General features: G+C 37.0%; 2 protein-coding genes across 3 annotated transcripts in view; one reads left to right on the forward strand and one right to left on the reverse strand.

The window, feature by feature from the left end:
• ddah2 (DDAH family member 2, ADMA-independent) lies at positions 1 to 7,384 on the reverse strand. Of its 2 annotated transcripts, none has more exons than XM_028036399.1 (6): positions 7,232 to 7,384; positions 6,180 to 6,631; positions 4,792 to 4,980; positions 3,462 to 3,581; positions 2,198 to 2,341; positions 1 to 709 (listed from the first exon to the last, which is right to left on the reverse strand). In XM_028036399.1, exons 2-6 carry the CDS (start codon positions 6,477 to 6,479, stop codon positions 590 to 592), a joined length of 873 nt encoding a protein of 290 aa, XP_027892200.1. In that variant the 5' UTR covers positions 6,480 to 6,631; positions 7,232 to 7,384; the 3' UTR covers positions 1 to 589. The 2 variants fall into 2 exon arrangements, with proteins under 2 accessions (XP_027892200.1, XP_027892201.1); XM_028036400.1 differs by having other exon boundaries at positions 6,180 to 6,502; positions 7,232 to 7,377.
• LOC114156146 (prostate stem cell antigen-like) overlaps positions 6,638 to 12,148 on the forward strand; it is a 12,028-nt gene continuing 6,517 nt past the window's right edge. The window contains exons 1-2 of the mRNA XM_028036404.1: positions 6,638 to 6,991; positions 7,085 to 7,203. Coding sequence (XP_027892205.1) covers positions 7,143 to 7,203 — 61 coding nt within the window. The 5' untranslated portion in view covers positions 6,638 to 6,991; positions 7,085 to 7,142. The remainder of the gene's footprint in view (positions 6,992 to 7,084; positions 7,204 to 12,148) is intronic.

The raw sequence follows: 12,148 nt of genomic DNA on the forward strand, positions 1-12,148 counted from the left end.
TCAGGGTAAAAGTTAGATTTTATTTCCACAACTACAAATGTATATTCTAGGAAGCTAAAACATCCTTAATTGAGCAGCTAGGTGTATTTCACTAAACTAAGACTACACTTTGTACTAAATGAACTACAGATGAGTTATTTCAGGTCTTACAGCTGCACCTTAAAGGACAGTGATTATAAAATTAAACGTGTTCATCGTTTCAAACCTTTTAAGATGAAATGTTTCAAGCTGAATTGAATACTTCAATTAACTTTTATTTTTACTTAGATTAATATGTGAACAGTTATAATTCTCTGTAGTTTTTTTTTTTTTTAAAGTGGTTTAGATCTTGTGCTTGATTAAAAATATAACACTGCAAGTATAAAAAATTCACTAAACCATCTGGGTTTCTTCACACTTGTCATTTTTTTACTGTAAAATGAAATGACAGGAACTGAGAGTAGCTGAACTTTCAGCAGGGGGAGCAGCTGCACCACAGATCTCTGTGTCCTGAAACCATTATTATTAAACACTGTTTTTACTTTGTGGGCCGTGACTAATGAGCCACCAGAATAAAAAGCTGCGTGATTATGCGACGGCAGCAGCGTCCTCAGAAATACGTGTGCTTTCTGTTGATGAGCAGGCAGAGCGAGGACAGAGACGCTCCCAGCTTGGATGCTTCGCTGCAGGCCGTCGGCAGCAGGGTGTAGTCCGGCAGCTTCTGGAAGGCCTGCAGAGAACCGACAGGAAACGATTCACTCATCCAGTTACAGAGTCATAACTGGCTCAGGCTAATGCAGGAGGAGGGGGATAACGGCTGCTGGAAAGCAGAATGGTTGAAATGAATCACTGGCATGGCACTCGTTCAGGATCGGAAACTCAGTTGGACTTGAGCATCTGCTTATTGCTAAAATCAGGATTTTACTTTAGTCCAGGGTTTCTCAAACTTTCTCAGGCTGAGGACCACTTAACCCACCTGTGTCAAACACAAGGCCCGGGGGCCAAATCTGGCCCACCACGCCGCAAAAATATACTATCTTAACAAGTACTTTTGTCTAGTTTCTAGTGCAAATATAAAACTAACTTAAAAATAACTTAAGAAGACATACAGGCTTGTTTTAAGAAAACAAATTCATTGAAATTGATGAAAAAATACTAAATTATTTAACTTATAACATGGGGGAATTGTGCTGTTATACATAAATTTATCTGCCAATGGAACTAGAACATTTTCATTATTATTAAGGAGTTATTGACTCAAAACAAGCTTCTATATATTGCTGATAAGTTACTTGTAAGTTAGTTGTGTCTTATTTCAGGTGTAGTAAGATATTTGCACTAAAAACTAGACAAAAAAAACTTGCTAAGACGGTGTGTTTTTGCAGTGCACAGTTTTTCACGTGACCAACAGCTGTGTAGTTAAATATTTTAATTGCGGTCTCAGAAATTAACGCAAAATTAACAAATTGCGGAGGTTTTTTTACGCTTGTACATAAGAGTTTATTTACATTTTTTTTTGAAAAATGGCCAGAAACATCGGCTGTAAGTGATGCCAACTCCCTCCTCCAGGTGGCAGCAGAGTTTACTTCTACCCTTATTTGACAGTAATATCATATTGCAACAATTTTTGCAAATTTTCCTAAGTAAGCACCAGAAAAGTTTTGATTCTTATTGCAAAATAAAAAAAATAAAAAAAATTTAAAAGTGAAATTCTGGTAGGACTGATCGATGTGAAAAGATGTTCAATATTATTTAATTTTAAGAAAAACTTATCAAATGCAGAAACAGTTTCTGGCACAACCGGCCCTTTAATGTGACCCAAACGTTTTTTGTTTTAATTTTTTATTGCAAAATTTATACATTTTTCGTACAGTTTTGGCTTAATATCTGCTCTGAATATGTTCTTTCAGCAAATTGGTCTTTTTTGAGTTTCTACACTCCAGTTAACGATTAATTGAATACTTAGTTGACGATTATTTCAAGTGATTAACCGTTTCAGCCCTAATTAGCTTATTTCCTCATAAATATTTGTACTTTATTCTTTAAATTCCGTTTTTAACCTGAAAAAGAGCAACAACGTTTTATATTCAACATTAGTCAATTTTGAAATTTACAATCCGAGGAAAGTATTTTGAATATTCCAGGACAGTGAGAAGCCATTTTTCCACCCAGATGGATCTAATTAGTAATAAAACATTCGTCGCTGTGGTGAACTCACAGGGACGCTGTCGGGAATCTCCTCTGCGGGCCGGTGCAGCAGGAAGTCCCGTTTGGACGGGCCTTTAACGTAGATGCAGTTAGCCGCAGATTCCTCTGGGACGGTGAGAACGTCATAGTGGTGATCGGTCAGCTGCTCCATCACCTGAAACCAACAATCACACACACTAAACCTCAGCTTACCAAATAAAATAATAAAAATCAATTGTTTGACTGCTTGGAAAAAGTTACAGGTTAATTATTCTTGTTTTTATTCTTAAATTCACATTTTGCTATTTTTTTTTTACTTCCATTTGGGACTCAACTACTTCGAAAAACACCAAGTTGTTTGTTGTTTTTTTTAAGTTAATGTCTTTCAGCATCTGAAAAATTTGTTGTTTCAAAAACTTTCAGAATGCAACAAATCAGCAGGAACTGCCCGTCACCTAGCAACCCCAGTCTGTCACCTAGCAACCCAAATGGAGCTCCAGCACGTTTGGGCTGCTGGTTTTATTGTATGCGCTGTATGATGGCTGCTGGCAAAGAAAGGTGTTTAGTTGTTGACTTAAGCCACTTCATAGATGTACGGTTGTATAATTTGGGAATCCGTTTGAAGCCATTTTCACTTGTGAGTTTAAACGTTGAGTTGGGGGCGTGGCCAGCAAAAGATTACTTGGATTTAAAGTGACAAAACACCGTAAAATCTCACTATTAGAAAAAAATTTAATGAACATCCTATCTTATTTAAGGAAGCACAATACGTCACCTTTAAAAAAAAAAAAAAAAAACAAGAAAAGAAAAACGTAGTTCAGGGCGTCTTTTTATCCCACACTACAAAAAACAGTTTCCAGTGTAAATATCTTACTAAACTTGAAATAAAACAAAACTAACTTACAAGTACATTTTCACAAAGATATAGGAGCTTGTTTTAACTCAATAATTCTTAAATATTGATAAAAAAAAGTGCGAGTTCCTTTGTCAGATTATTTCACGTATATGATGGGAAATGTCTCAATATAAATTTAATAATCTGCCAATGGAACAAGTAGTTTTTAAAATCAATATTAAGGAATTGTCGACTTAAAACAAGCCTCTATATCTTGCTGAAATGTTACTTGTAAGTTAGGTTAGTCTTATTTAAAGTTATTTAGAGATATTTACACTGGAAACTAGACAACAATAAGATTTAGTGTTTTTGCAGTGTAGATATTTCATTCACAAATCAAAATGTTACAAAGATCCAACATGTGGGAGTAAAGCAGCAGGAGGAAACGGTGCGCTCTCACCCTCAGGGTCTTCTTGGCGCCGTCACCGCCGCTGATGATGATGGTGTCCGGTCCGCCCATGGAGCAAAAGTTCTTCAGCCTGGCGCCGCCGCAGACCGGGACGGTGGACACGGCAAAGTCCTGAACGGATAAGAAAATTTAAAGATAGACGTTTTGAGACCCGAGTTTTATTTCAACAAATCTCACCGGTGCAGCATTCAGTCAATGCTAACCAGTTCGTGAATTATGAAAATCTTTTATTGAGAAACACATAAAAGTTTAATGTTTCCGTCTTTGTCAAGAGTCATGACAGCCGTAACTTTGTGATGAAAAATATTCCAGCTGACAAGCGAATCTTCATTAAAATCAGATTTTAATCAAGATTTCTATCCATGTTTTCAGAAAGAAACACAAGAAGGATGAAAACTGGGTCAAATTCCTCTTAAGGAGAAAACATATGAGCATGACAAACGCTTCCTGTTAAATCCCCCGCCCAGAGCGCACAAACACCATCCACCCAAACAGCATCCATAAAACCAGCTGTGTGTGTGTGAGAGAGAGAGAGAGATGCACTCAGCAGAAGTGGGGAAAATCAATCCTAATGTTGGTTCTCATCAGTCCAGAGGGAGGGCAGCGGGCGGCCCTTCATTATCCCGGGAATCAGGCGACCTCATTCATCACCGCTCACAGGCAAGAATTCCCAAAATCCAATAAAGCAAATGACCACCTGCTCACTTTGGCAGCGGCTTTCTGTTTACAGTCCTGGCAGCGACCCGGCCTCTACCGCACCGCCCAAATGTGGTATTTTAACACTTTTCGCTTCCTCCAACGTCTCTGGAAGAACTTTAAACTTTAGGAGTTTAAAGGACTTTAAGACATCAGCCTGGTTCCAGGCAGGTGTTTTAGTGACAAACGCTTCATGACAGATTTCTGTCTTTAAGACTTTAACGCTTAAATCATCTGTTTCTGGATAAGGCACTAGATTTTTTAGGAGGTTAAACAAATTAGGAAGCTGGAGAAGTGGAGAGAAACAGAAGAAGTGCCTGGATTTTAAATTATTCACAGCAAATGATCTGAAAGTTCAGGCCTCAGACTGCAGGAAATAAAAACTAATAAAAGGTTTAAAAAGATGAGAGAAGATCAAAAATCACATGGACGGACGGATTCAATCTTTAGACAAATCCAAGGAATATAAATATTCCAGTTTTTCTTGCCTTAAATTCTCCTACAAAACTTCTCCAGATTCCCCCAGACTGCCAGGTCCCTGAACGCACCGCTCCTCCATCGATCGTCCATCCACTTCTCACCAAGTTCCAACCAGCTTCTCTTTGGGAAGTCTGCTGCTCCTTACCCTGAAGGTGTCTGCCAGCACCTCGGCTCCTCTGCGGTTGGTGTGGGAGGAAATCCCCACAAAGAACTCCCTCCCTGTGAACAGGACGTCGCTGCCCTCCAGCGTGGCGCCGCCAGAGTCGCCTTGTTCGTCGCCCATCTCAACCACGGTCAGGCTGAGCTCTGACATCACCCTCCTCACTGCGTCCGCCTGAAGAAGAGCAGAAACAGGCACAGGAAACGCCCCGCTGTTAAACTTTAAATGGGCTCAGCTGCCGAAGAGTTGCAGTTCTTAAAATCAACACTAGATGGCATGAACATAACATGCTGCTCCTTTAAGGGTATTCTCTATTCGTTTGAAACAGGCTAACTGAATTTGAAATTAAACTTTTTCAGATTTGTCAGCTAAAACTTTACATTGAGTGACCGACACATAAGAGCAGATCTATTCAATCCAATTCTATGCAACATCACGCTTTATTATTTATTTTACATTATATTTATTTCCTAATAACACTTTCTGAACCACTTGAAATAAAGTTTGTCGTAGTTTATTTTTATGTTCAACTAAGGTAGTCAACCTATTGCTTTTGTCCATTTCAGTTTCTTTATTATTTATTTTACATTCGTCGTTTTACTCATAATTGTACTCACTGAACAAATGAATGTTGCTTTTTTATGTTGACCAGGCTGATAAAGCTCTTGAGATGTGTTGTACTGGTGCACAGTTATTAAACAAATTTGTACTTCAGTACACTTATATCTGTGTTTTTAAACAACATTTCTCCAGTGGTCAGCCTTTAAAGACCGAAGCGTAGCTGTAGCAACATACGGAGCAATGGTTGATGGATAAATAGAACTTTTAGTAAATGTAAAGACAAAGTAAAAGTCTGGAAATCCAAATGTTTTTTATTCTCTGCCTACATATGCCAAATAGAACAGATTAGTAAACTTATAATAAGATATTTTTCCCATGTTTTTAGTGAAATAATCTGCCAATGGAACTAGAACTTGGTTGCTAGGTTACTGGCTAGGCTTGGCTGGTGTTGCTAGGTAACGGTGCCAGTGGAACTAGAACTTTCTCATCAATGTTAAGGAATTATTTACTTAAAGGAAGCTTCTATAGCTTGTTGAAAAGTTACTTTTAAGTTATTTTTGTCTTATTTCAAGCGTGCTGAGATATTTGCACTAGAAACTAAAGCAAAAATACTTGGTAAGATTTAATGTTTTTGTAGTGTAGAGTTTGGGGGATGTGCTCCATCTTCCTGGTTTTAGTTAGAACCTCAGCAGCAGCAGCCAGTTGTTCAACTGGCATATGCCTTGGGCCGGCCCTGCCCTGCAGCTTCTCTTTCCTGAAACAGTCCGTCGCTTCTGAGCCCCACTGACGGATTTCTTCGTGTGCTGCGTTACCTCGCTGCGTCTCTGCTGCTTGAACGGTCTGGTGATGAGCGCCGTGTCTCCCTGGATCACCGCCACGTCCTCTATCCTCCAGCTCTCCGGCAGCTCGGGGTCGGGGGGGATTTCGATCAGCTGCAGACCCACCTTCTGCCTCAGCGCCCCAGTCAGGCAGCCGAACTGACGCTGGGCTTTGGCCTGGTCCACCGTGACCTCCCCGTTCTCACGGCCCTCTCCAGCTGTTTTCCCAAAGGTCTCTGGGATGCCTCTCACCACGGCGTGGGTGAAACGGCCATAAGAGCACATGTTCGCCATGACTCCAGCTCAATGCTTCTGCTCTGCAAGGGGAAAAAAAAAACTAAAGTGGGTTTTCTCCGTCCAGACACAAGGAAGAGGAAGTGGGGATGTTTTAAGCAGAGATCCTCATCCTGGTTGGTTTCTTCATCGATTATCTAATCCAAGCAGACCTAAGAGAGGAAGAGGAGCACATTAGCATTCAGGGCACAAAAATACACTTGTAGCTAAAGATTTGAACGTGAAAACAAGCTGGCATTGTTGGAATATCTGATAAGACTGGGATTTGCTGCAGCTTTTCCCCAGATGTGGGACAATTGGCCTTTTATCATCTTTCCTGTAAGTCACAGCAGCCACCCACAGAGAGCCTGCAGAGAGGGAGCGGGTCCCCCTCCATACAGGATGTTTTCTTTAAAACTAAAGCAACAAGTGCTCCAAATTAAAATTCAAGTATTTTTAGGACAGAGCAACACACCAAACATCTCAGGAATACTTTTAAATGCTTAAATTAACGTTTCCCTCCTTAAATCCAGGTCAGAGTTGCATTAAAATGTGAGCGCATCGTTAGCAGAGTTCATGTTTTTATCATTTTAATCCCGTTTTTGTTTGGGTTTACCCGGCTGCAGGAACCAGCGTAAAGCTGCGCCGCCCCAACAGTTCAGCAGATTTTTCCAAACACTTCTGATGATGTTCCACATCTTTCCAAAACAACAGTGGAGAGGAAACCAGCCGGGTCAGAAAACAGGTAAAACTCAGAATCCGCGCCTGCTCACCTGTTTTTATTGTGTTTTTTATGCCTTCTGTTGTGTTTTTCCCAGTTTAATTTAATTTCCACGCCAGCTCTGCTCCCGTTACTCGCTGGATCCCTTTTTCTCTGCTGACCAACCACCGGAGAGTCAAGAAGGCGACTGTGGATGTGAGGACTTCCGGTTGGGTTTTTCAAAATAAGGCCATTAGCTAACCGGAAACGTGAACGTTGAGCAGACGTCATACTTAATCAAGTGCGTTTTAAAGTGACAGATCGCAGTTCGGTGGGCAGATTTTACTTTACAAACGGGGATACATTATGGATATAATGTTTTAAATAAGTTAAAGATGTATAGTTCAAACACCAATTAAATAATACGCACAGTTGAAACCGTCTTATTACTACAGCAGAAGCTAATATTTACAAGCTTTCTTATTTTCGGTTTTGGGACTACAGCCAATCAGCATCAAGGAAAAATAAATAGAGCTCCTGGATTGGCTGCTTTGCACACCAGATAATTCCTGTTTCCGAAGATGCATCTTCTTTCAAATCTTCTCTACAAATAATTAGAAATTATGTTCCTCAGAAAAATCCAGAATTAGCAAACAAAATAAACTTCCTAAAGGACAGAATAATGAAAGAGAATTTTTTTCTATATATTTTTTTTTATTTATTTTTTTTTACTTTCTATAATTTCTGTTATTTATAAGTTACTAGTACTTTCTACTTACCTTCTTTAAGCTCACATTTTGGTGACAAGATTTACTGTAAATTCACGTGATCCCCAAATTACATAAAAATATCAGCAAATGGAAAATAACATTAAAAAAAACGTTTAAATTGAAAGGTGTGGTGTAGTAAAACCATTCTTAAAAATACTTTTTTTTTTTTCTTCAAAACGTTACTCAAGGACATGTAACTGAGTAAGTAGTTACTACCCAGCGCCTCTGATAATAAATATTTACTTCTCAGGTAGGAATTGGTCACAGTTGTGCTTTTATTTTTTGAAGCCCAGTTGCATGACTTCCGGTTTCGTGGTACATTTGAAGGCGGCTTGAAGCGGCTGCTCTCCCGGCGCCCCCCATCCCCCACCGCCCTGTCCAGACGCTGATGTTTTAAATCTCAGTAATTAATCATGACTACGAAAAACCAACCTGTCTTATTTTTTAGCCCTTTAAAAAAATAAATAAAATAAAACACAGTAATCAAAATGACCACGAATCAACTCGTGGATGTTTTCCCTAACTTAACAAGCATAAAGAAGATTGAATAAAGTTAAAACGCCAAATTAGTACACAGATAAATTAATAAAATCTTCAAATTTGTGAGGTGTTGACCATAGAATTAGTAAAGTCTGTCAAAGTTCAAATTATTTCAGAAATAAATGAGAAAAAGACAAACAACAACAATAATAACAGTAAAGTTTTATTCTATGACTATGATTGAACAAAGATGTTAAAAAAAACAATACATATTAAAAAAAATTTTTTTTAAATGACCAAATTTATTGCACATGACATCAAAGCTTGTTAAGTTTCAAGAATATAAAAAGAAAATGATTTTAAAAAACATAGCAATGCAACAATAATGTGCAAAATTACCAGAAGTAGCAAAGAAATGATCCAGCTTTAAAACAAACCTCATAAAATGAAACAGGAAGACTTAAAGTTATCACACACAAACTGGAATCAATATGACACTTCTAATACGACCAAGAATGAACAAAAACACAGATAAAATAATAATGCATACAATTATATAAGGAATGTCAACGATTAAAATAGAAACAATTTAAAAAGTGCAATTACATCCATTATTATTTTGAGTTTTTGTCAAACTTGTTTCTCCCAAATTTACCAATTTAAGTAAACTAAGCTCCGTGTTTTCAATGTTTTGTTCTTTAATGCTGCAGCTTTTGTCTCTGGCGCCTGAATTAAAGACAGATTTGTGTTTTTCGAGGATTAAGGAAGACTCTGTAATCCTAAATCACCGTCTCCTCAAGGGCAGCCGCTGCCTGAGTCACATTTCAGATTATTTGACTGCAGATTGAGGAATGTCTGCCAACTTCTCCAGCCATATTTGTGTTTGTGACATGGTGACAGATAATCTGTCCTTTCCTGAAATATGGGTCAAACGATGCAGCCTCATCTGAAACCGGATGTTAATAAACTTTGTGGACAATTATTGGTGACATTTGATTAAAAATGTTAGTTTTTTAGTAATTTTTTTGGTAGATTTTAACCTGGGAGGGATTCACTGCGTGCAATTATGGGCTGCACAATATTCCCGTCTAGTGACTGGATTGAGTTAGTGCAACACTGAGGGAGAGACGGGAAGCAGACAGAAACTGTGAGGTGGATTTAGGAGCGCAGGGATGGAGGATGGTAGACAGAGGTTGCAGACAGGATTAAAGACTCCATCTGTCCAACATGATCCTTCAGAAAACACACAAAACAAACCAGAAAACACTAAATCTGTCCAAAAATACAAAAAATTAACTATTGACTAACATTTAAACAACGTGAATGTTGGTTTTCACTCCAAAAATATTCAATAACAAGAAGATTAATAGTAGGTTTATTATTTTTAAAGGATTTGAGTGTATCATTTTTCAGAATTAAAATTAATTTTATTATCAATGTACACAAAGAAAGCACAACAAAATAAATGAAAAAAAAATAGCAACTCTGGAAGGAAAGTCAAATAACTGAAGAAAATAATCAATACGTCTCAATAAATATAAAAATATAGCATATATCAGTTAATTTACCCTTAACTGGGATTTTTCCATCCCAGTTAAGGAAAAAAAAATTTTTTTTTTTATTTTATTTTCCTTTATTTTATTTTCCTTATAAAATATATTTTTCCAGCTACGGAAAAAAATGTTAAGGAAAAAATTATATACTTATAATATTTTTTATATACCATAAATAAATATATAAATTTTTATATATTTCCTCCCTGCCGACTTTATGTATTTATTAATAAAATTCGTATTTTATTAAATATTTATATTTCTATAATAACATAAATTATTTACATATTAATAAAATAATCTAATTAATTATTTTATTAATAAAAGCCGCTGCTGAGCGCTCTCTGGCCACCAGGGGGCTCCAAACATCACTCTACATGGAATTCTGATATCAAAATAATACATTTGTTATGTCCAACGTCAATGTTTCAGAACCTCAAACCAATTTAAATATTAGTCAAAGACAACACAAGTGAACACAAAATACGTTTTTAGATGAAAGTATTTATCATTAAAGGACGAAAACAAATCAAAACCAGTTAAACCTATTAACTGGTTAGGCTTCTCTATAGCAACAAATTCAATCAAGTGTTTGAGATAACGATAAACAAACCTGGGTTAGTAAAGTGAAACAAAGTTAGAACAGTAATGTTAAAGCTGCCATATGTAACTTTTATATATAATGATTTTTACATAATTGTTAAAACTGACATCATTTTTTGACAGAATGATATGAGACAGATAATCTGCTAAAAATATGAGCTTCAGTGGTGCTCCCTGTGGTAACTAGAAACAACCAATCAGAGCCAGGAGGCGGGGCTTAGCGCTGTCAATCACAATCCTGTGCTTGAGTTTGTTCTCTGCTATGCTGCAGCTAGCATAGTTAGTCAGTCATGGTGGCGGAAAAACGGTTTTCCTGTAACGAAAAGTTGCTTCTTGGCATTTAGCAGCAAGTACATGAATTGATTGACAGCGCTAAGACCCACCTCCTGGCTCTGATTGGTTGTTTTTGGTCAGTTTCTTCAGATGGCTCCAATTACTCAGGGAAAAGGTGGATGAGATTAATCTTTTTACAAATTATCTGTCTCATTGTGACAGTTTTAACAAATATCTAAAATAAAAACATATTTTTAATAAAAATCAAGTACTGCAGTTTTAAGCTAAAGCATTATGACCAACTATAAAAAGACCAAATAAACTAGAAGTATGTTTAAGGGACAGACTCTCCAGAGGAGTGTTTTTTGGGAGCCGTTTTGACGTTGTGTGTAGTTAATCAACAGGAAAACGGTTAACTGGGAGTTTCTGTTGGACCCGTTCCGTCACAAGACTTCAGTCAGCAGACCGTCCTGCTGTCGGCCTCACGTCTCCCATTACCGCTGCAGGATAACTAAATTAAACCGGCTCACTGGCTCTGTCTCTGCCCAACATGCTGACTTTCTCTCATTGTCTGCTGACTCTCTCTGCTCCCTGCTGACTTTTAGACGTCCATTTTCTCTGACTTCCTTCTTTGTGAGTGCAGTGACTCTGTTTTGTTTATGTTTGTTTTCAGAGTAATCTGGAATCAAACTACAGAGCTGAACCTGCAGGATTATTATTTTATTATCTTTTTAATTAGCATATTTAAGATTTCCACTGGTTTTTATTTGATTTATTTATTTCAAACTGGTTTTTAAAAACAATAAGACAAGCAATCAGTAGGACAGAGAAAACATGGGCATACATAACCTCCTTGAACATAATAATTTATTTACTACTTACTTTTCTGTTTGAGAAGATGCAGGAAGAAGTGCACTTATTGAATCCGACCCCTTATCTTAATTTAATGAAACATATTACCAACTCAGTAATTATATATATAAAAAATTGCAATTAAAACCATGTTATATATTCATGTGCATGTTCAGTATACTGGGCTAAAGAGCCAACAAATAAATGATATTACATAGACAAAATGATTACAAAATAACTTATAACAAGACAAGAAAATCTTCTGCTAATAATAGTAGTAATAATGACAATTATAAATAATAACAGCATCAGAATAATTACCAACTACTTTTCAATGTACACCTTTAAATTGTTATTAATCTGTGTTATATAACAATAAATAAAATGTTAAAAAAAGAAACAATGATAATGATAGTAAGATAACAATAATAAGCTACTAATAAAGGTAATAGAAACACA

This window comes from Xiphophorus couchianus, chromosome 13 (assembly GCF_001444195.1).
Source record: "Xiphophorus couchianus chromosome 13, X_couchianus-1.0, whole genome shotgun sequence".
NCBI classification, from domain to species: domain Eukaryota; kingdom Metazoa; phylum Chordata; class Actinopteri; order Cyprinodontiformes; family Poeciliidae; genus Xiphophorus; species Xiphophorus couchianus.

What these genes read in the sequence shown, in the direction of transcription:
- ddah2 (XM_028036399.1), bottom strand. Translation starts at nt 6,479, where the DNA reads ATGGCGAACATGTGCTCTTATGGCCGTTTCACCCACGCCGTGGTGAGA. An exon ending in AGCAGCAGAGACGCAGCGAG is followed by an intron (nt 4,981 to 6,179) that starts GTAACGCAGCAC and finishes GCTCTTCTTCAG; the next exon opens with GCGGACGCAGTGAGGAGGGT. An exon ending in AGATTCCCGACAGCGTCCCT is followed by an intron (nt 710 to 2,197) that starts GTGAGTTCACCA and finishes GGTTCTCTGCAG; the next exon opens with GCCTTCCAGAAGCTGCCGGA.